The sequence below is a fragment of the Carex rostrata genome, chromosome 17 (genome assembly GCF_964058835.1).
Source record: "Carex rostrata chromosome 17, lpCarRost1.2, whole genome shotgun sequence".
NCBI lineage: Eukaryota > Viridiplantae > Streptophyta > Magnoliopsida > Poales > Cyperaceae > Carex > Carex rostrata.
The window spans coordinates 7,159,749-7,184,932 of NC_135934.1; the positions used below are offsets into that span (position 1 = coordinate 7,159,749).

Below are 25,184 nucleotides of genomic sequence, written 5' to 3' on the forward strand. Positions count from 1 at the left end.
GAGGCTCTGCCACTGACTGAGACTCCCATAACATCTCCACCAAAACAAGAATTTGAATCTTCCAAACACTTGATTGAGTTTGACCTAGTTGAAATTAATCTTGATCATCCTTTTATATATATTGAACCTTAGGTACTTGGCGGCCATTTTTATTAATACCCTCTCAAAAAAAGTTAATTTTAAAAATAACCTCAGATTCTATTTTTTTTTTCAAAACTACCCCGATATCCAGGCTCACGGGCGGGAGGCCCAAAAATTCCAACAAACCGCCCGTGACCGAAGCGCTCCATACCACAAGCGTACTGCCCATGGGACGGGCAGTCCTCTTCCTTCTTCTTTTTTTTTTTTTCATTTCCCACGAGCGGTCCTCTTTTTTTTTTTTTTCTTCTTTTATTTCCTTTTTGTCCTTTCTATTACAAGAGAAAGAACACCCCAGGGCCGCGTGGCACTAATTGCCACGTTGCCTTGTTTGTTTTCTTAGATTTACACATTTTACACCTAAAACCTTTAAGTTTTCAAGTCTTATAATTTAGTCCAAAAATAATTTAAAGAATATTATATATATTTACGAATATCAATCCTATGCATTATTTCTCATAAAATTTCAATTTCTAATTCTCAAATATTCCCTTCAAAATATTTTAGACATTTGAATTAACAAATTGCTTTTGTATCAATCAAACAGAACTTTAAATTATCAGTTTGATAATAAATCACACCCAAGTAACTTATTCATCATTGTTAATCAGTTCAAAAAAATAATATTTGTTATGTAAATATTACTTACTAAAAATACATTCAAACAATTCATATAATATTTTTCAGTTATCAATTTTATTATATATTTTTTTACATAATATTACATACTTTATCGAAAATACATTCAAGCGTTTCATATAGTGCCTTCAATTATAAATTTTAGAATAGTACTTTTTCATATTATTACAAGTTCATTTACAGCTGGCAGCTACACTAGTTGGTGCATGGAAGTTTTTATTCATATCCGGATTCCTTATAGGGTTGAATTTGATGTCGTAACTACTTTGATTTTATATTTTTTGGTGAACTTTGACTTTATTTGTCAGTTGGATATCACAAATCTAAATATAACACTAATTAAAAACTTGGCCTTTATTAAAAAAATTTCAAGCTCTGACACCAACTCTTTTTCTTTTTCTGGTTGTTAATTCAAATGTCTAAAATATTTTGAAGGGAATATTTGAGAATTAGAAATTAAAATTTTATGAGAAATAATGCATAGGATTGATATTCGTAAATATATATAATATTCTTTAAATTATTTTTGGACTAAATTGTAAAACTTGAAAACTTAAAGGTTTTAGGTGTAAAAAGTGTAAATCTAAGAAAAAAAATAAGGCAACGTGGCAATTAGTGACACGCGGCCCTTGGGTGTTCTTTCTCTTGTAATAGAAAGGACAAAAAGGAAATAAAAGAAGAAAATGAAAAAAAAAAGAAAAAAAAAGGAAGAGGACCGTCCCCGTTTCACGGGAGGTCCGCTTGTGGTATGAAGCGCTCCAGCCACGGACGGTTTGCTAGAATTTTTGAACTGCCCGTGGACCTGGCGATCGGGGTAGTTTTGGAAAAAAAAATAGAATATGAGGTTATTTTTAAAATTAACTTTTTTTGAGAGAGTATTAATAAAAATGGTCGGGTACTTGGGGAGATACAGACTCCCAATAAAAAAAACCTAGGATCCTCTGGGTCACTTTTAAAGTACTAAAATTATAGCAAATCATTTATAAATTCATTTGTGACCTCAGCGATGGACTGAGTTCAGATCTCTTATAAAGAGTCATCAAGGAGGGTGATAAGCATGTCCGCCCTGGATCTTGCCTCACCACGAAACGCTGCTAATGAGTTGGATTGTTTGACAATGCAACTCAAATTGAGTGATAAACTATGTCTAAAACTAAATAATAGTAAAAGGCCAATAGTGCACAAATATCACAAGAGAGATGAAAAATACTTTGAAGAGTGAGTTAAATAGTGCTTAAAGTTGCTAGGAGGAAAGCAGGTGAAAATTGGCATGTGAGAATCTGCTCCTTTTTTGGAGATCGAATACTCTGCCCCTCTGAAAGTCCTGCCTCCAGAGTCACTGTTAGTGGATCCCAAGATCAAAAATTAACAGTGACCAGTTCCCTTTAATAGTGACTGGCCCCAGCTGCAGTGACTGAGAGGACAAAATTTTCATGCACCCCAAAGGACAGGTGATCTGTTTCCCCTTTTTCAGAAGAAAAAGAGCACCCTCCTTTTAGAGAGAGGAAGAGAGAAAAGAGAGAAGGGGAGAGAAAAAAGGAAAGAGAAAAAAAAGAGAAAGAGAGAGATTGAGAGGAAATGAGGGTCCTATTCTCAAGCATAGGAGGGGATTTCATTCCGAAATTATCGATGATGTCTTTATTGGACTCAATTGGACACGTTTTACTTTGATATGGACCACTAGTTCTCTTTATTTTGAAATTAGCATTGTAACATAGTACAATTGACTTAAGCAAGGCTCGATTTTCTATATGTTATTTTTTAATCTGACTTTGGCTAAATATACCAAAACATTTATATATTTTTATCTCTTAACGATTTTATTTTTTTGTAAAATCTTCACATATTCATAAATGTATTGAGTATCATGTAACGAACCAGAAAGACGTGAGTTTTTTCGATGGCGAAGAAATAATCGATTTGTTTGATTCGGATCTTCAGGCATTTTCTAAGGATTGATTTGATTCCTTAAAAAAGGGAGAATTTCATGTATACCCCTCAAAAACTTCAAAATTACGTATTCCCCCTCTAAAGTTTGAAATTACGTATTCCCCCTCTAAACTTCAAAAACTCAGAAATTTATCCATTTTATTGTATTTTATATTAAAACTCATTCTAAAATCTTAAAATACCCATTTTACCCTTTATTAAAAGCATATAAAGCCCATCAAACTCAAATTTAAATCTAAAGGGTTCCTCTACTGTTTGATCCGTGTGCATCGCATTAAGATCTGTGCATAGTGCTTCAATTTCGTGTTGATCTAGCATGCACGGATCTTAAAATAATATTGATTGGTGTGCATCGCATTAAGATCTGTGCACGTCAAATCAATATACGTGCATGTTCGCATCAAGATTCGTGCTGATCTTGCGCACGCATATTTAAAAGTAGTTTGGACGGTGGAAAAATTGTTTAGATTCAATTTTGAGTTTGATGGGCTTTATATGCTTTTAATAAAAGAGTAAAATGGGTATTTTATAAATTTAGAATGAGTTTTAATATAAAAGACAATAAAATGGGTAAATTTGTGAGTATTTGAAATTTAGAGGGAAAATATGTAATTTCAAACTTTAGAGGGGGAAATATGTAATTTTGAAGTTTTTGAGGGGTATACGTGCAATTCCCCCCTTAAAAAATGTTTTTTAAAAAAATCAATCAATAATTCAGTTCTTTCTAGTGCATCCAAAAATAAATTTCAATTTTCTCCTTCCTGATAAAATATTTAATATATTTCTAAAATAGAAAAATTCTGCATTTTTTCCACTGTAAAAAATATTATTTTTAACAAGTAATTAGTCATGCATTGCGTAGAAACAAATATTATAAAAAATACTACAAAAATTCCCAAATTGTGTGCACCAAAAAAAAGTGAGCAACGACACCTGGATCCTTATCCTATGTATCCTACGTCAACATCAGCAGAGATACTCATCTTGGCCACATCATACGCCATGTCATAACCCACCAAAATGATGGTCCAGTAGAGTACAGCACAGTACAGTGTATGAATAAAACAACGAAAGAATGAATGAATAAGGCTCCCACAATTTGTGTCCATTGGATAAATTAACCATATCTCCTCCCAAATACTAAAGTCTAATTAATCGGAATGAAATGCACACATGGACATATGTAGTGTAGTGCAGCACTTCAGCCTGACACGGTGTATTATGCCATAAAAATTTCATAGAAATTAAGAAAAAGGAAGAGGGAGAAACAGAAAAAGTACATGGTTTGTAATATTAGTAGAAAGATCTGTACAGATTCTACCGATTCTAACAATCAAAACAGTTATAATAGATAGAAATTCTATCTATCTAAACTCCATTTCAAATAAATCTGTAGCAATTTCTATTGCTGCGGACAAATGGGAGGAATAAAAATAATAGGTTAGTATTAAAATCTGTACCGATCTTTTATCAATATTACAAAGTATGTACTCTTTTTATTTCTCTCTCTATCTTTTTCTTAATTTCTATAAAAAAAATATTTCCCATAGATTTTGTGATACCCGGCAAAATTATATTTATATTTCTGAAATATATTTTTCTTGATTTATTTATAAAGTTAAAAAAAATGTGAGGATTAGTATTGAAAAATAATGATACAATCTTTAAAAAATATATATATATATCTGGACACATGGCGGTCATGCTTGAATCCTCCCTATTTTCTCCAACTACCCCACTTCATTATAATCCCCTTTATAAATCGTACATCTCTCTCAAATTCATTTGTGAAAGAGAAAAAAAAAATACAGACAAGGTAATGAAAATCGGAAAAGAAAAGACAAAAAAACAGAGAAGAGAAAGTAAAATGAAAAAATAAAATAAAAGGAAATTTTGTAATCCGTCCGATTGAAGTTATTTTATTTTTGGTAAAATTACAAGGCCTTTTCGTTGGATGCTTATATTCGGCACCAGAACCAAGCTTTTGCTGGCACGTTTTGACTTTTTATACAACTATATAGTCAAAGTAACTAGGGCTGCAAACGAATCCAACTAAATTCGGTTCGAGTTCAAACTGGTTCGAAATTGAAGCAAGGTTTTGAAATGAATAAAAGTTTGAGTTTGATTTGGTGCAATTCAAATTAGTTTTGAACCAAACTGATTTGTAATTGAAGCGGATTTAGAACTAAAAATAAGAGTTTTGAACTGAGTAAGACTCCATTCGAGTTCAAATCAAACCAATTTCGAATCGAACTGGATTTGATTTATTTCAAAACTAAACTGATTTGATTCATTTTGAACCATTTTTTTTTAATCGAATTCAATCGAATCACGAGCTACAAGCCTTTTGTGCACCCCTAGTCAAAACCAATGCAAAATGACATCTCTGATAAATGAAATGAAAGCGACAATTCTCACCGAAATTTTTAAAAGTACCATTTTTCTAAAAATGATAAACAAAAATATCACGATTATGTGAAATTTCGAAAAATAGCATGACCGCATTCCCTAGGTGCAGCCACCTTTTTTCGGACCGCATCTAGGCGATGCGGCCACCCTTTTTTTTTTTTTCTTTAGGTTGAACTGCAGCACGAGATGCCTCTCCACCAAAAAAAAAGTGGCCGCATTTTCTAGATGCAGCCATGCTATTTTTTAAAATTTCACATAATCGTGGTCTTTTGATTTATCATTTTTGAAAAAATGGTACTTTTAAAAATTTCGGCAATTCTCAGTAAATGTGACCTGCCTCACGTTCCCATAAAAAAAAACCGCCACAGAGAATTCAGATCTAAACCAGTATATTAGATGAAAAAAAAATTGAAATAAGAACATAGATACTGTCAATTCAGTCAAAGATACACTGCACTTCCATCCCTATCCCATATGGGTGCCACCGTGCCAGTCTGAAAGTAACCCCAATAAACAATACAACTAAAATTTTAATATTCATGATGTGGTGATGTCAGATTCACATCTAGTTATCAAAGTTTCACACTAACCCTGCCAGAGTAGTTGGGCAACTTTTAATTTAACTAAAAGTTTTTTGTTTTATTTTCTTCTCCCAATTTATTCATATTAAAAACTTTAGTTTAGATTATGAGGAGAATAACAAAAATAACAACTTATAGGCAGATCAGTCAGAATTTTTATTTTTAGAGCATCTACATGAAACTATTAGAGTTTCTAATCTGACGTGACAGTTTCTAATTCAATTTCAGAGATGTAGGAGAGTTTCTTATTTAGAAACTATGCATGAAAGTTTCTTATTAATAAACTGTTTATAAACTCTATGTTGGCAAAATGATTGGCTCAAATTGTTTCTCCTTTTTAATTTGTTGCTGACGTGGCTTAATAGAAACTCTAAAATGAGTTTCAGGAATGTGAGAGTTAGAAACTTTAAATATCATAATTTCTAAAAAGTAGTTAACAGTTATTTAGAAATCCTTTTGAGTTTTAGGGATGTAGATGCTCTTAGAAAAACAATAAATATTTTGTAAAGATTCAGAAAAATGATCGCATTTTTTCGATGTTCTATTAGCTATACTTGAGTATGGCTAATATAACATCAGTGTCATTTCAGTTTATATAACACCAACTCCAAAACCTATCAAATCGAGTTCAAATGGTGAATCCAAACCGTTCAAACTAATTTACTTTATGAGTGATGCGTTTACATGCAAACTTTTTAGATTTTCAAGTTATTTTAGTATCAAATCAAGCGGCAAAAAAATTGAAAAATGAATGTATTAAAATTAACTTAAAAACTCACACATTTGACCGTTTGACTTGATATCAAATAAAGTCAAAAACTTATAAATTTTACATGTAAACGCACAACTAATGAAGTAGATCGGTTTGAACGGTTTGGATTCACAATTTGAACTCGATTTGATAGATTTTGAAGTTGATGTTATATAGACTGAAATAACACTATTGTTATGTTAGCCATATTCGCTATACTTTCCGTTTAGAAATTTTATAAGAAATTATGTGATTGCGGGTTATATTTCAAGTCACGTTCAATTATTTTGGGGTTTTATGATCATTACTTCGGAATGAGATCACCTGCTTCTGAGGTGTAAGAATTTTTTGCCTCCTTAGTTACTGTCGGATGGAACCGGTTACTTTTAATTTTTAAACTGAGGGTCCACCAACAGTGACTCGAAGACAGAAATTTCTTACCCTAGAGAATTCGGTCTCCATGACTTTTCCTCTAAAATTTCCGATTTTGAGAAATCGTGACGTGGATTGTGAGTCCCAATTGCATTTCTCGCCAGAAACTTTTATTGTTTAAAATTATATAAAATTAATATAGGTGTTAGATGGATTGTGGTAAATTTTTGACCCAATAGGAGCAATTGAAGCAGTGATTTGATTCGTTTAGAAATACCTAAATGAACCGCACTAGAAGTTCAATTTCTTTATCAGACACAGTGCTGTAAATCTTTAGACGGACACGGTATCACTAAGAGATTAACTAGAAATAATAAAAAATGATTGGTCATAATTAGAAATAATCGGCCGATTAGTTGGGAAATTTCATGACGGTTTGATCACCGCTAACGACTAATCGGCCTAAACGGACGTTTTTTACAACACTGATCTGACATACCAAAATTTAGAATCACACAGTAGACTATACTATAGTTCAACCAAAAAGGAGAAGAAGAAGAACGGACCGTGTGAATCTGTTCTAGCACAAGTTTGGACTAACTATTTTAAATTGGACCTGTTGAACCCGAACCGTGTAGACCCATAGATCTGTGAGAAACGTGGCCCGACCTAGTCCGTTTGCAATACACTAGTTGTCTCGATACTTAATGGTTAGGGTTTTCATCACTTGTATTAATACTTAATAAAATAGATAAATTAAAATTTTATTCAGTTTTAAAAATTATAATTGAACCGACCGGAATAGATTTATCAACCAAACTAAAATCAAACTAAACAAACTGAATTAAATTTTGGTTTTCGTTGAATCTAAGTAAAAAAAGATCAATCGTAAAATTAAACATTCTTTTTGTTAATTTTTGAATTTTTTTAAGATGGGTTTATAATTTTGTTTAGTTCGATCTAACTGTTTATTTGGAGTATTTTTTAAAATGTTTGGTTCAGAATGGAACAAGCTTAAAAATTTTGGTCGGTTTGATCAAACCAGTTTAAAAATTTCTAAATCGAACGAACAATTAAAAATAAATTAAAATATATATTTAACCAGAAAAATCAAACCGTTTAATTCAAAATCTCTTGATTCAATTTAAAACCGATTAAACCGAATCCGATGAACGCATTTGTTATCGGCCAGAGGAAACAAACCACTGGCGCGGTTGCTTTATTGTATCTATTGCGATAAAATTTCACCAAAGGCATCTACAAATTTATATAATCTATACATTTACTAAAAATAAAAATAATGTTCTCCCGCAGCACAATTATTTCACATCCAATCAATAAGCACAAAGGTCAATAAGTTGAGGCGGCTTCTTTTCTTTTTCCAAAAGAAGGGGACTTGGACAGAGACACCCATCACATCTCCACCAAAAGTCCAAAACACATCTCCACCAAAGAATTGTAGATTTGTAGCAAATCAACTTTGAGAAATACCACAGGGTTCATTGCATGGATTCATTCACAGCGAATCTGTGATAGTTACAAAAGACAAGCCCGCCAGTTTGTTTACCTTTTCACATTGTACCACTGCTAGTTGCCTTTGCTTTTAGAATCAGCAATGTAACACGGTACATTCCAATTAAAAAAAAAAATTGGAAAAAAAAACATGGTACATCCTAAAAAAAAAAAACATGGTACATTCCTCAAAAAAAAAAACATGGTACATCCTAAAAAAAAAACATGCACTATAACATGGTACATCCTCAAAAAAAAAAAAACATGGTACATTCCAATTAAAAAAAGAAAATGAGCATGTGCTGAATTTTCTATATTTTGCTTTTTTAATCTAAGTTAAATCACCTAATGTACCAAGAACATTTTTATATTTTAATCTCTTAACGAAAATTATTTTGTATAATCTTCACATATTCATAACTCTAAAACTTGTGACATAAAATAAAACTCTATTTTTTTAAAGAAAAATAATATGGTCATTTTTTCTGGATTTTTATTATTATAAATGTATTAAATATTTTGTGAAGAACCAGAAAGCTGGAAATATTGATTCGAACCAAAGAAAGAATCAATCTTATTTGATTCTGATCATTCATGCATTTTTTTTAAGGAATTTATTCGGTCCCTTAAAAAGGTTTAAATGAATTCAATCAATAATTCAACTCCTCCAATTGCATCGAAATAAATTTCAAACTTTTCCTCCCTAACAAAATAATTAATATATTTGTAAAAATAAAAAATTCTGCATTTTTTCCACTGTAAGAAAAGTTATTTCTGAAACAAGCAACTAGCCCCTGCACTATAAAAAAAAAAAAATTCAACTGGGGCTACAAAAATTCACAAATTGTGTGCACCAAAAAAAAGTGAGCAACGAGCCAACGCCCCCTTAATCCTTATCCTAGTACACGGACACGAATCCTCTGCATTAACGTACCGTTTGAGTTAATTTATGAACCGTACGATCAGAATTTGGGCCAATCCGACACAAGCCTATAACGCACGGATCCCTTTAATATTAGTACAGATCTCAATCGGACGGTCCACATTTTAACTCAAAATTTGAGTTAATGCAGAAGATATGAATTCCTAGTACACTACGTCAACATCAGCAGAGATACTCATCTTGGCCACATCATATGCCATGTCACAACCCACCAAAATGATGGTCCCGTAGAGTACAGTACAGTATATGAAAAATACAATATAAAGAATGAATGAATGAATGAGGCTCACACATTTTTTTTCAACTGGATAAACCGAATTCATATCCTCTGCATTAACTCAAAAGGGAATATTTTGAGTTAAAGCATCTTCATCGTTCGATTAGCTTTAAAGAAGATGGTGTATCATTGTTTTATGCCATAGATTCTGATCATAGTTTTTCCTCTTTTTTTTTTCAAAATAGCTCTAATGCAATTATTATTTTACTTGTAATGAATAGTAGACCGTCCTTTTGTTTTTACTGGCTTATTTATAGGTACAAAATCTCTTGAAAAACAGTTATTTTGTATCTATCTAAAAAATAGTAAAAACAAATCTGAAAAATATAAAATTCTGTTTCCAAAGTATATTTTAAAATGAAAATTATGTTAAGTTGTTTGAATCAACTGTATGAACGAACATAAAAATATGAGACATGATTAAAACAAGAAAATGAAACATTTTAACCCTACTCAATCTTAAAATACCTTATAAAAATATAAAAGATTAAAAACAAATCTGAAACCAAATATATCTATCAACGTCAAAAGAGATACATTGGACAAAACATGAGCCAGGTGCCTCATAAAAACCTAACCTGAAAAGAGGGGCCCCATGCGTTGTGGGAAAGGCATCAAAGAATGAATGAATATACACCACACACAAAACACACAGGTGTGCTACTGCTGCATTGCCGCCGTGTATGTGTGATTGGATGTCATGAATCCACACAGTCATAGCATCAGTCTTATCTATTCATTCACCTCTAATTCTTTCTCAGAAAATTGTTTTGTCTCATCTAAAGAGACAATTTTATATCACAGACTTGCATCTCTCACTTAAAAGAAACTTTTTTTCTGTGCTAGCATAAACAGAGTAATCTTTAAATACCAAAATTATTTTTTCAAATTTTTATTAATGGAGGATTAACTAATTTTTATATTGCACCAAATTTTGTACATTATCTATTTGAAGTTATCAAATAACTTTAACCAGAAAAGATATATTCATCAGCAAAATAAAGACAGTAAACAAATAGTATTCAGAATACAAAAACTGTATATATATTCTACTTATTTAGGTAGGAAGCATATTGAATTTGATGAGTTGTAATATTTGATCCATAATTTTTCATTTTTTTTTATTAATGGAGGATTAATTAATCTTTTATATTGAACCAAATTTTGTACAATCTTTTTTAAAAAAAAATAAATAAATATGCCCGTAGGCTTAATTTTTTTTTTTTTTTTTTGAAGGTTGGCCTAGGCCAACAATATATTGATAAAAAAGTTTATGTACAATAAGTATTCACAAAATTATTTACACAAAGAAAGATAGAAAAAAGCTAAACGGAAAAAGAAGAGCTCGCTCCATTTTTCAAATCGTAGATAAAACCGCCAGTTGTGTTACGTATGCACCCACCTGGCTTATACCCTTACTCCTTCGCTCTTCTTTAAATATTACACAACCACTGCATGATAATAATGGGTGTTTCATTAATTAAAATATCCACTGGTTTACTCTTGTCCGAAAAGAGTCTTATATTCCTTTCTTTCCAAATTGCCCATGCTCTTGCCGCCCAGACTACTCGTTATTGTCTCCTCATTCGGCCAGAAAGATGCTGTAAGCCTAGCCACATGTTGCGAACCTCCCAGGCATCCCCCATCCTGATATTAAATTGTGCACAAAGCCATTTCCAGAACCTTAAAGCAAAGCTGCAGTCCCATAGAAGGTAGTCTCTTGTTTTCATTTCTTCACTATGACATTGTTTGCATCCGAACGGCCCGTAGGCTTAATTTTGTACATAATCTATTTGAACTTACCAAATAACTTCAATGAGAAAAGGTATATCCATATATAACAAAATAAAGACAGTAAAAAAATAGCTTTTAGAAAATAAAAATTATGTGTGCGTATTCTACTTATCTTGGTAGGAGCATATTAAGTTTGATTTAATGCTGATAAAATTCGATCCTTACTATTTCAAAAAAATATTAATGGAGGATGAACTAATTTATATTGCACCAAAATTTGCACATAATCTATTTGAAGTCATAAAATATTTGTTGTTATATAATATATTTTTATATTTAATTCCCGAGAAGTGATGCATGAGCTAGTCTTATTTAAAAAGTCAACTTTTAGAAAAGTTTTCTAACGACATTATTGATCAAATAAGTGATTGTCTATTTGACTAAGTTCTGACTAATGTCACCAAATTCCACAGACAAGACAGAATAATTCATATTCATATTTATTTTAAAAATTGCTAAATTGCTTTTCGCATAATAACAGGTAATTATTCACGTCGGAACATACCAATGTGACACATTTTATATTTTCATATTTTCTTTTTGTACATATCTAGTCACTAGATATACAATTCATCCTAAAAACAACCGTATAAAAATTCGGGAAAAGAGTCTTCAAAAAATAGATATCTTTTACATCCGAGAACCTTGAAATCTACCTATCTAAAAACATGTTTTTTAAATGCGTATTATAATGTAAAATAACTATTGAAAAGGTTTGTTTAGAACGAAATCAAGTTAACAGCATTTTACAAATTGAATTGCTTTAAAAAAGAATTACTAGGTCTCAAATAGATTGTCTATTTTTGTTCCGTGATAAACTAAGTTATTGTTTATTTTCATGAGCTGATTAAGTTAGATAAGCACTTCAATTTAGTTGGGTGATAAAACGAGTAAATACAGGGATAAAAAAAGTTACAGACCCAGTAACACATCGAAATTAAAACAGGGGCTAAATTACATATCTTCCCCAGAACAAACAAATAAGCGTCAAAAGGAGAACCAACTGGACCCTCTTTTGTCAGTCCACAAGTGCACCTCCATGCTAATATAATCATAGTTTCAATCAACAATGATAATATACACTTATTAAATGTGTTGCCTTAACTTAGAAACATTGTATCATAATCTCAACAAGTGAATGAGACAATGAGCAAAAGCCATGGATAAAACGACATGTTTAAATGGGTGAATTATAAAAGCAATAGCACCAGCATGTAACCCAAAATCGAAAACATACAATCACTTGAACAGTTAAACTCATAATAACACACAAAAATTTTGTTTAATACAAATATAATCATAACAGGTAAACTATGGTTTAACACTACAACAAAGGTTTTATAGTATCAACCACAGAAATCAATTTATTATTATTATCTGGATGGTAAACCTGGTATAGTACCAGTGTGAGGATTCTGCAAAAAGGAGACCTTTCAGGCAGGCAATACAGCCTGGAAAAACCCTAGAAATCTCCAACCCCACTGATGAATGCACACCAGTTTACCGGATTACCCTATATTACCATGATTACCCCTGCGAACTATAACTATTTAAAATACCAGTTTTTCAAGGGGTTTTTACTAATATGAATAATAATTAATAGATAGATATATTTAATGGCCTGCAATTTCGAAGTTCAACCAGTTATCGACCCCGAAATCTTCCTCGGTCCAATCATCTAGTTCCTCAACAATCTGAGGGAACTCCATTTCATCAATCCCCCCCAGTCCACAGTCCACCGAAGGTAAACTGAACAACCCGTCAAACTCTGGAATCGGCTCTTGCTGCTGGTTAAACATATCTGCAATGCTCATGTACTCGATTCTATCTCTTTCAACCGGCACTGGTTTGACTTGCATTTCAGATTTTACTTCATTTTCAGCCTTGGATTCCGCTTCCGCTCTTGATTCCAATTCTGTCATTGTTGAACTGGAAGAGCAAACTGGAGAACTAGCCTCCTTGGGTTTCTTCCTCTTGCTCAGACCCACTTTCACTGAACCCTGCTTCTTCACAGCAGCCGGCTTGATAGCACCTTGCTTGAGAGGGGTAATGGAGTTGACATTGGCTGATTTAAGTCTCTCCTTCTCAGCCGCAAAAGAAGCCGCAGCAGAGTCGTATGCAGCCTTGGCCTCTTCAGCCGTATTAAAAGTGCCAAGCCAATTGCGTGTTGCAGTAAACGGGTTGCGGATTTCAGCCGCCCATCTGCCCCACCTGCGGAGGCGCACCCCCTTGTACTTGGTGGGTCTGACACGCAGTGCACCAGGAACAAAGGGGGCTGAGGCGGGACCAGTAGAGGCTTTAGCTAGAGTGGGTTTCTTCTTTGGTAGGGTGGTTTTAGCCCGAGTGGTATAGTAAGCCGGGTCCACAATAATCTCCTTCTGGTAGAGTTTCCGTCTGGAGTTCTCCAGTTCATTGTCACTGGTGTCGGTTGCATCGGGATCTTCAAAGAATATGCGCAGCCGTTTGATCGCCACTCGGGAATTCACAGACTTCATTGTGTCAAGGTTTGCTTTCTTAGGCACCGTCATTTCTTAAGTTCTTTCTATCTCTACAAAATTTCTCCTCTTTCTTACCAAAATTGAATTAAAAAAAAAGTTCAAACAGGAAAAGAAAAACAAAATTCTTTGGGAGGATTGGGAAGTCCAATTGGGAGCTCAGGTGAGGGAGTTTATTAGGAAGATATTAGAAAAATTCGTCGGACTTTGTATATGAAGAAACCCTGAATATTTTACTCCGAATCCGTCCCTGTAAATTTACACCCAAAAAAATCCATCTTAGTATTGCATATCATGAAATATACAATAAATCAATGTTTCTTGCATCGGTTTTAGAGATTGATCTGTTCATCAACTAACTACACAGATCAAAATGACACACTACAAGCACGAAAACAAAATCAGACCACCAATCAACAGATCTGAAGAACTGGATGGAAAAAATCGCCAAACCTCTCTCTAAATGGGGGGGAATGGATACCTGCGCATCGAACTGGACTTGCTACAGTAGGAGCTCAGTTGCATGCGCCGCGAGGTGGAGGTGAAAGAGGAGGAGAGAAAGAAGAAGGCGATCACGACCAGGCAGACGATGAGGCTAGTAGACATAAAATCTCTTTTGGTGAAATTTGGCGATTTGTTTCCTTCGCTTTCTCTCTTCTTCTTCAACCTCTCTCTCTAAAACCCCAAGCGCAGGTAAAATGGAAAATGGAAGAGTAGTCTTGGTAGGCAGTATTTAAAGCTTCTAATCTAATCTATTCTAATCTAATCTAATATGATGATACCAAGTTTACCCCGCTTAGCAGTGCAAGATAGAATTTATATATAAATTTAGGCATTTAGCCCCTGTCTAAAGGTAATTATCAAAATTGGTCCCCGCTTAAATCAGTAGAAAACGTGCTGTACGTACTAAATGCGAACTTGCACGGACGTGTCACATGTCATAGTATAAAAATTAAATTAAGAATTTTATAATTCCAATTTTCTATTCTCATGTTTTTGCGCGGTACAATCGGGCTGGTGAACTCTAATTAGGTTGTTTTTCTTTTCTTTTCTTTATACTTTTTTATTTGCCTTGATTAGGTAGGCAATTAACCTTTTTAAGGAAAAAAGAACTATCAGATTGATATGAAATCTATGACTAAGAAAATCTATGACTCTAGAAAGAAAAATCAAAATTAATCAATTTGTGGGATTTGTTTCCTTGCTACCAATAGGCAAAATAGAAACCCTGAACCAGATAGCATTACTATAATTTTCTTTTATTTGAAAATTTTGGGGTGATATCAAACAATGCATCTTCGTTTTGTTAGATCATTTTATTATCAAAATTTTGACTAAAAATATGTTTTCTCCTATCATGAAAAACTTATTTAATGGTTTCCAAATTGTATGTACAAAGCGTTATTGATCTTGTTGTGTCTTTTATTAAATTGTTGGTATATATTTAAAGCCTGATTTTGAGAATTCTATGGTATGATAAACTGGGGTTGTTTGATTAATATAAATAAGTCACATTTTTAATACAGTTTTAAATTGCCTCAACAAGATAGCTAAATAGCTTGATAGAGTAGAAAATTCTGGTATATTTCAAGAAGAATAAAAAAATGAAAGTGTAAAGATGTTCTTAATTTACAATATATGGGTTTATTAATATTTTCAAGACTGATATTTAAAAGTTAAAACACACTGATTATAATATGAGCCTCCGTAGGTTTTGAGAATATTTCAAAATTGAAAATCAAGTACGACAAAAACGAGATTAATGGTTTAAATATTAACTCTAGAGAGGGAGAATAGGATTATTATAGGGGTGTACAAAAAGCTCATGACTCGGAACTCGTTCGGAATCAATTCAGATTCAACTCACTAATAACTCGAGTTAATTCTGACTCAAATCGGTTCTGATTGGAGCTGACTGACTCGATTGATTCATGAGTCGAATTTGAGTTGTCTCTAACTCGATTCGGATTCAACTCATGACTCAGATCAAACCCTAATTACTAATTCTCTAGTCCCACTTGATCGTTTTAAACTGTATTCTAACTTTTTTTCTCAGTACAATTCTATTTGTCTATTCTCTTCTTTTCACCCCTTCTATGTACCCTACTTGAATAAAAAGTAGCTAGTGCAATTTGATTGATATTGAATTTAATTGATAAAAATACTTAACCAGTTAATAAAAAATGAATAATTTAGATAGATTAAAATCAGATAAAGCAGTTTAAATTTATTAGTACGTAACTCAAATGGAATTGTTAAAATGGAGCTATCAGATAAGGGAGTTGGCTCACAAGTCACCAGTTAAGTTGCTCATGAGTTGATTCCGAGTTAGATTTTCAAACTCGATTCTGAATCATCAACTCAAGTCAACTCGACTCGATTGACTTATAAGTTGAATCCGAATTACCTCTTACTCGGACTCGACTCGCCTCATTGGCAGCTCTAGATTATTATATGACATGATTCCGAGTTTAAAAAATATACTTCTAATTTTATGTTTTTTCTCAGAAGAAATTATAAGAATGTATTTAAGATTAAAAAACTATAAAATCGAGCTTCACTCTGAGTTGTTTATCAAAATATTTCTATCTTTCTATGCTTTTCTCACATATTTTTTTTTTATAAAAGGATACTTAAAATTAAATATAATTATATTATTGTGCCTCATCATAATTTTTTTAACTCGGTCCCTGATTATTAACCTGAGTCGGGTAAATTGTGGGGTTTGAGTATATTATTATTTTTTTTTCTTTTACAATTTCATGCTTATGCTTATGCTAAATTGTGGGGTTTGATAATCTAATTGGTTTTATAATCGCCACTATCATAATTGTTGTTGTTTTTGTTTTTGTTATTAGTATTATTTGTATTTTAATTATCACCGCTATTATTATAGTTACATTTATATTTTGTGTGTCAACATCTCATGTTATTCTTTTACCTATTATTTCCCTTACACATTATATATACCGAGTTGTTCTCGAAATAACTTCATGAAGAAAAGCTATCCCGAATTTAAAATTCATTGAAGTAATTTACGAGCTTAATTTTAAAATTTATCAAATTGGATTTCAAGAATAAATTTAAAACGTTAATTTCAAAAAAAAAATATGAAGAGGTTGAAACTTTTTTTTATTTAAAAATAATAATACATGAAAAAATTCACTGTTCAAGATATTCAATAGTACCCATATAAAAAATTGTACAATTTAACTATCAATTGATAATATATCAAGAACTGTTAATATACGAACTATTAAAAATTATTTAGTATTTCTATAAACGAAAAATTACGTACTATATCTCATTGTTTTACATTCTTGAACTTTGTGCCATTCCAGATTTTGATTTCAAACCTTGCTTTTGCACTTATCAAAATTTTGAAATGAAATAAAAAAATGTAATTAAATAACTATCAAGAGATCGAAGCTCATAACCTCATGCTCTAACAAGTAAGATCTCTAATCAACAAAAAAAAAAAAATTAAAGAACTAGTTTCTTCTAAAAAAATATTTACCTAGAATGCTCGAGGAAGAATTGACTCAGATTCAAATCAAATCGTCAGTGTTGCAAGCGCAAATCCTTCAAATATATGTCAAACGGATCAAAATCAACATGCCAATACAATATGAAAGATGATATCTAGCTATTTCCGAATTTTTATTTATACTATAATAATAAAATCAAAACAAAAATCAAAACACTTTGATTTTGGAAGAATTCCACAACTACCTGGGCCGTCAAGTCAATCTGCGCCTCCATTCCTGTAAGGCCACATATTGGCTTGGCGGCCCTCCCAAAATGCACTGTAACATTTATATACATTTAGGTTTTTAGGAGTATCTAAATCAATCTGCGACTTTTAAAAATGGAATCGCATATTGACTTAGCGGCCCAGATAGATGTAGAATTTCTCATAATTTAAGGTGTTTTGGTTTTTTTTTTTTGAAATGGTATAAATAAAAATATCGGTAAATTATGAATATATCGTCTAAGTATAAATTAATAGTACACATATAAAAAAATCATACAATTTAAACTTCGTTTGATTATACATCATGAATTTTTAAATGCAGACTAAGTGCGTTTGGATGCACTCTAGAATAGTGAGAATAGCTACTATTTGAGAATAGCATGGTAAGAGAATAGTGCTAACTCAAACAATTCGGAATAGCTAAAATGTTGTTTGGATGCACTCTTTGTAACAGTCGCTATTTCTACTTTTTGTTGGAACAACAGAATAGCGTTGTTTTGTTTATTCAGAATAGCAAGTGTAGTTGTTTGAATGCACTTGATTTAGAATAACACTATTCTCATACCATCCAAACATACCAAAAAATTAAAACTATTTAAGAAGTTCGATAAACGATAAATTATGCCATAGATCTCATTTTTCTCTCCAACATTCTTGGATTATGTGACATACAAATTGTTTGAAATTTGAAATTTTGATTTCAAACATCACTTTAGCATATGTCAAAAAATTTAAATGAAATGAAACAACTATAAAAAAATCCAAGCTCATAAAACGCATGCCCTAAATCTGACAACAAATACATTTATAATCAATAAACAATTAAAAAATATAGTTTTTTTTTAAAATATTTACCTAGAAAGTTAGAGGAAGATTAGGCTTGAATATGTCACACAGATTGAAATCAAATCACCATTGTTGCAGGAGCAAATTCTTGAAAAATATATCATGCGGATCGTAATCAACACGCTCATGTAATTTGAAAGAGGATAGTGATCCAGTGGATAATACCAACCTCGAAAGGAAAGGATACATTAACCAATGCGAGAGGGTAAGCGAGAAATTAGACGCGGCTCACGCCCGTTCAACAAGAACAATGGGCACTACTCAAGCGACACAATCAGTATCCAATGGTCATTGATAATTTAATTAGAGCGCAAAAGGCTCTAATTCACGGTATTGCAATGAAAAATTAATCACACAAATAATTATTAAAGCGTCAACTATTTTAAATTTTAAGATAGCCATATAAAAAATGTGCCAAGAGCACCCAATTTAATTTAATGAAATGTGCACTGAATCAATCCATCTGCATTCAAGGAAATACATTCAGGTCCTTAATAAATTTTTTATCGGATGCTTGCTAATTATTACAAAAGATTTAGCCTCATCCTTTCTAATTTTATATTATTTATGATAAATATTTTGTAACTTGCATCATCCATGTTTGTTAATACATAGTTTATATTTCGTACAAGTTTGGATAGAATCTGTTAAAATAAAATTGTTTATAAATTATATGTCTAAACATAAATAACTTAGGATTAATTATATATTTGAACAACATTTAGAGACATTTAGCGATAAGATTATCATTAAGCAATTTTAAAGTTTAACGTGATAATACTGATTTATTTTATAAAAACTTAAAGTGTAAACTATAAATAAAACATTTCAATACTTAAATAACATAACATGACATTTTTTTTTCCGATCTTATTGTGTAAAATGTGTAGTAAAGGTTTGAATTTTGGGGGGGGGGGGGGGGGGGCCAAGCCGCTGAAAGACGAAAGAACAACCGCATGGGGGGTGCCAATCGGTATGCATCGGTAAAAAATCATATAAAAATAACCACCCGAATAAGCAACTTCCGATAAGTTGGAGGGTGCCTGGCCCCCCTTTGCTTGTACTTAGTTCCGCCACTGAAAGGCACGACGATGACAACTTTAAGAAAATAATACTGAAAATTACTGATAATAAGAATATCACTAATGGGAATAAAAATCGATAATAGCAATAATAATAGAATTGGGCTAATGTACTTCATAAAGTAAAAACAATATTTACATCCTGCTACATCTTTATTTTTAAAATTTAAATAGTTGATCTGAATCCTTAAACACAATTTTCATAGTACAATGTGAGTGGAGATCAAATTTTACATTTTGTTTAGACTTCCTTTACTATGTAGATAGGCTGGAAATTTATCGATTCATGAAATTGTAGTTCATAAAATAACAATGATATTCTACCAATTTAAAAATATTGTAATTTTTTTTAAATATAAATTTGATCAGCATATTTAAATATGAAAATTATGTTAAATAGTTCAGATTGACTTCATAAAGTGCATTAGTCCAACTCATAACAATAATGTTGTAACCAACATAATCAATAATGATTAAAATAATAAGTAATAATTATTGCGAATAATAATGGCTGTTATAAGTAGTTATAATAATTGTGATATAATAATACAAAATAATGTTAAATGCTAAAATTAATAATTAATAAACACCACAACATAATATAAAACAACAACAACAACAACAATAATAATAATAATAATAATAATAATAATAATAATAATAATAATAATAATAATAATAATAATAATGACTATTACGCGCACTATTAGTTTATTATTTAGCTTATTCATTGAAATATAAAATTAACATACTCTAGTCCTATTCGAATCTTCTAAAATATAAATTAATTATCAAACTAGAGTCTCCACTCCATATAAGCACTGATGTCCGTATGGACCGTACTGATTTTTTTATTTATATCCAAAAAAAATATAAAATTAAAAAAATAATCAAACCAGTGCTGTATTTCCAAAACTACTCAAACCGGAAATTTTTTTTCCGGTTTTAGCATCAATTACAGGAAATTAATGTCTAAAACCGGAAAAAAAAATTCCGGTATCCAATTCCAGAAATATTTTTTTTCGGTTTTTAGTCCGAAAACCGGAAAAAAATTTTCCGGAAATAAGATTTTCCAATTTTTTAAAAAAAAAAACTCATTTACACATATACATATACATATATTATAAAAAAATGAGTTTATAAAATAAAAAACCCAAACGACGTTTATAAACAAAATACTAATCGTTGTATGCCTACCGTTGAAAGAAAACTTAAACTGAATTTTTGAGGCACTAAATTTTTCCGGTAATTGGTGTACCGGAAATTAAAAAAAAAATTGGATATAAAGAAAAAATTTATATGTATAATATATGTATACATATATCAAATTTGACCTCTGCTGGTAAATCAGAAAATATAAACTGATACAAGGACCAAACTGCAAAAGTGATTACACCAACACGTAGAACATTAAAAAACACACAGAATTGACACAAATTTCAATTTATTTGGATTTTTCTACAGTTATTTATGAATTTCCAAAGTTCAGCTTTCGAAAAAACTTTAAACAGCTATAACTTTGGCTAGGAAAGTCAGATTTGGGCATATGACCACTTTTCGGAAAGGGGGGGGGGACGAGACGAATCTGATTTTGCACAGGGGGATACCCGGGCATCGTTGCATCCGAAGCATCAGAATTTAAAAAAAAACGTCGTTTAGTGCCTCAGAAATTCAGTTTAAATTTTCGTTCAACGGTAGGCATACAACGATCGGTATTTTATTTATAAACGTTGTTTTTTTTATAAACTCATTTTTTTATAATATATGTATATGTATATATAATATAATATATGTATATATGTAAATGAGTTTTATAAAAAAAATAAAAAAATTGGAAAATCTCATTTCCGGTTTTAGATATTAATTTTCGGAAAAAAATTTCCGGTAATTGGTGCTAAAACCGGAAAAAAAAATTCCGATTTTAGTAGGTTTGAAAATACAGTAGCGGTTTGATTATTTTTTAAAATTTTATATTATTTTTGGATATAAATAAAAAAATCGGTGGACCGTATCTATGAGTAAAATACAGTGTGGTGCACGGCTGCACGCTCAAAACATGAATTTTTTTTTTTTTTTTACTTTAAAAAAAAAAAACATGAACTGTCCATTATTTTTTTCTTTCTGAGCCCCACCTAATGTGGTGTAGTCGTGCGATTGGCGCGTGGGCTGTCTAAGGTCGTGCCCAGACATGTTAATTTTTTGCAGGAAATTACAACAGAGCACTTACACCTGTCAAATAGATACCAAGATTTACTAAAAGCAAACGTGGAGCTGTTCAATTAATTTCTTTTATTAGTTTAGCACATTAGGTAAAAAGTCGTAAATTTTGACAGGGGTTGAAGATGGTAACTAATTAAGCATTAATCTGCGTAAAGAGGTAACGGCCTAACGGGTCAAGCGTTTCTGCTTTTAACCCTTCAACGGCTACTATTTAGTAATAAGTAGTAGTTACTAAAGTAAATGGATAATAGATTTTTTGCAAACATACCCACCAAAATATTGTTTTATCTATGGCATCCAATAGGAAAGTGGTCCACAAAATTATCTTTACTCTGTTAAGAACCTTTTTCTAATTTTATTTTAGTCAGATTTTCCATTTTCATGACTTCCATCATAGGCTTGACAAGTTGAGTTGGCATATATGCATACAAGTAGTTTGGTGGCAAATGGTTATCACACAAAATGTTAACATGTGTGTGATTGAATATTTTTTAGGGGAAGTTATCAAAAGATAACAAATATTGCTACTAGTGTATTACTACTACATGAATGTTATTTTATTTTATTTTTTCCTTTTCTTTTCTTTTGTTCACTTGTTTATATTTACAGCTAATAGCCACCACCACTGGAGCAGGATAAACATAAGTTACACAACTAAAAAAAAAAAGAAAAAAAAAGAAGAAGAAGCGTAAGTTACTAAACAGTTGCTAATTTTTGCATTTTGTCATTTTCCGTTCTCAGATGTAGTGCTATCATCTCCAGTCCTCTAAAATTGGAGAAGTCCATTGCCAATATGTTGTTCTCAAGGAAAATACAAAATTGCTGAATAAATACTTTCTAATAATATATTTTTTTTTAATTAAAAAAATTTCAAGGATCAAAATTTTAAAGTACGGTTTTTATTTCATAATAATGACAATATTTTCAAATTACGTACTTAAATTAAATAATGATTAAGGCTGGACTTTGAAAATGATAACAAATTTTAATAATCTAGACCGGACATTAAAATTTTATATTTTGAATTTTTTACCGTATAAAAAATTGATTTGGTAGTGTTATTTTGGCTATATTTTATTTATAGACACAAAATTATCATATCTGTGTGGGAACAGTAAAACAGTTGGGTGTTTAACCCCAACATTACTAAATTTTTTAATCATATTTCTAAGTTTTTAGACATGTATTATCTATCACATGATATGTTACAGCAACCACAAATTTATTTAACAACTACGACATTCGATGAGATATTTATCTAAACAAATTAAGAAATAAAAATTACAAATATTCTCTATGGTTTAGATAATATAAGTCAAATATCAAACTTGAGAAGATTGAGAATGTATTGTGTTACTCTGTCGAGAAATTAAGAATATATTAGTGGGATTTCTATCTATGGTTACAGTTAGGAGTGGCAAAAAAATTCGTAGTTTGTGATTTGATTTGAGTTTGATTTGAGTTTAATTCGATTCGAAATTAGTTTATTCTAAAACAAAGCAAACCAGTTCGGTTCGAATCTTATTCAAATCAAACTCAAACTGGATATAATTCGTTCGAAATTGATTCGCGAACTATTTAGGTTCGAATCTCAAATAATGCAACTAATGGATTCAACCATTAATATTTAATAATACAGGAACCAAACTTATATCACAGTTCAAAATTGTTAATATAATGGTAACTATTATATTGTTTTAGCAGCATAACAAATTAACAATGAAATAAGTTCCATTTGAATAGGTCCAAGCTGTGATTTTAATCAATCCAGCAGCGTAAAAGGTAAAAATTTAATTTTTTGAACTGACTCATAATCCATTAGTGTGAATTCGTGAAAGGTAAAAGAAAATCGTGTGAATTTTGTTCCACGTGAAGAAATTTAATGCAAAAACTATTGGTATAACTAAGGCTGTCAAAAAAATTTGTAGTTCACAATTCAATTGACTTTGATTCGAAAAAATTATAGTTCGCAATTAATTCAATTCGAAATTAGTTCGTTTTGAAACAAATCAAACCAGTTAGATTTGAATCTTATTCAAACTCAAACTCAAACTTAGGTAAGTTCGATTCAGTTTGATTTGTTTACAGCCCTACTTACAGTAACCAAGCAATTTTCAAATTGCACAAAATCTACAGTATTACAGAAATTTATATCTATAATTTTATTTCATAAGTTTTGACTTTTGACATATAGATTATCACGATTTCAACGCATCTCTTTTCATATAAAAAGAGCACATACTATTCAAATTATAGACTACACAAGATACTGGAGAGATGAGCAGACAATATTATAGAGGGTCCATTAACATGAATCTAATGACAACAAATAACGAAAACGCATTAATTGATTAAAATGATTCAAGTTAACATGAACAATTTGTTAATCATCAATTTGTCATTATATAATAATAAAGAGTATTTATTTTGACCAAGTGATGCATCCATTTTCTGTCACGTCCATTGGTTTTCTAACAATAAGGCAGAAAGACCAATAAAAATCTTGATCAAACATTTTCTTTTTAGTTGGTTAGCCATTTCATATTTTTGCTAGCTAGCTCATCACTTGATAAATGATATATAAAAATTATTGACACGAGCAAGTGTTTTAGTGCAATTATAAAAGGCTACAAGTGCTTGGTGCCATGAACCCACGATTGAGAGAGAGATTTAATATATAGTTTTTAACATGGTCATGTAGAAAATAAAAAATAAATAGTTGACATATCCATGTATTTCAAAATTAAACAATGATAGAGTTTTGTTATGGTAATTTGAAAACTAAATTGTTGGCATTTTTTACTTTATATTTTGATGTCGGAAGTACCAAATCGAGTTGCTAAATGTTGGCATATCAAAATTTTGTTAATTTTATGGTTTTTAGAATTTTCCAACTATTTTTTGATAGATACAAAAACTATTATTTTAAATGATATGGATCGTGAAATGATTTCATCTCTAAAAACTAAAAAATAAAAATAAATCACATTTTAACCAGATTTTGATATGCAGATAAAATTGAATGGATTGAATAAATGTTTGCACTTTAAAAAATGAGAAACAAAGAGTATCAATGCATCTTTACTATTTGAAACATCTTAATATAATACATAGGAATATTAATATTGATACTTGAAAAAGGATACCTTGTAAAGTTGATTAAGACAACCTAATGCATGCTCACTTTAGATAATTTGAAGACTTTTGACGCTCATTTCATCATAATATCATGTTAAATTTATTTACTTTTTAATTACATACACGAAAAAAATCGGAAGTCTTTGCTCGGTATATGAAAAATATATAAGAGCGCTTGTCATGATGAGCATTTTGTCTTCAATTAGTTTTTGATGTCTACTAAATAATTAACATCGTCAGAGCATTCGTTTGTTGCTATTAATGATGCGCAGAAGATATAAGT

The 25,184-nt window shown here is 31.0% G+C and overlaps 1 protein-coding gene across 2 annotated transcripts; it reads right to left on the reverse strand.

Annotated features, from left to right (window-relative positions):
- Positions 1-12,579: 12,579 nt before the first annotated feature.
- On the reverse strand, positions 12,580-14,588 carry LOC144568472 (uncharacterized). 2 transcript variants are annotated; one of them, XM_078318831.1, is made up of 2 exons: positions 14,343-14,588; positions 12,580-14,111 (listed from the first exon to the last, which is right to left on the reverse strand). In XM_078318831.1, the coding sequence occupies exon 2, from the start codon at positions 13,892-13,894 to the stop codon at positions 12,980-12,982; it is 915 nt and encodes a 304-aa protein (XP_078174957.1). In that variant the 5' UTR covers positions 13,895-14,111; positions 14,343-14,588; the 3' UTR covers positions 12,580-12,979. The 2 variants fall into 2 exon arrangements, with proteins under 2 accessions (XP_078174957.1, XP_078174958.1); XM_078318832.1 differs by having other exon boundaries at positions 14,315-14,588.
- Between the last annotated feature and the right edge of the window lie 10,596 nt (positions 14,589-25,184).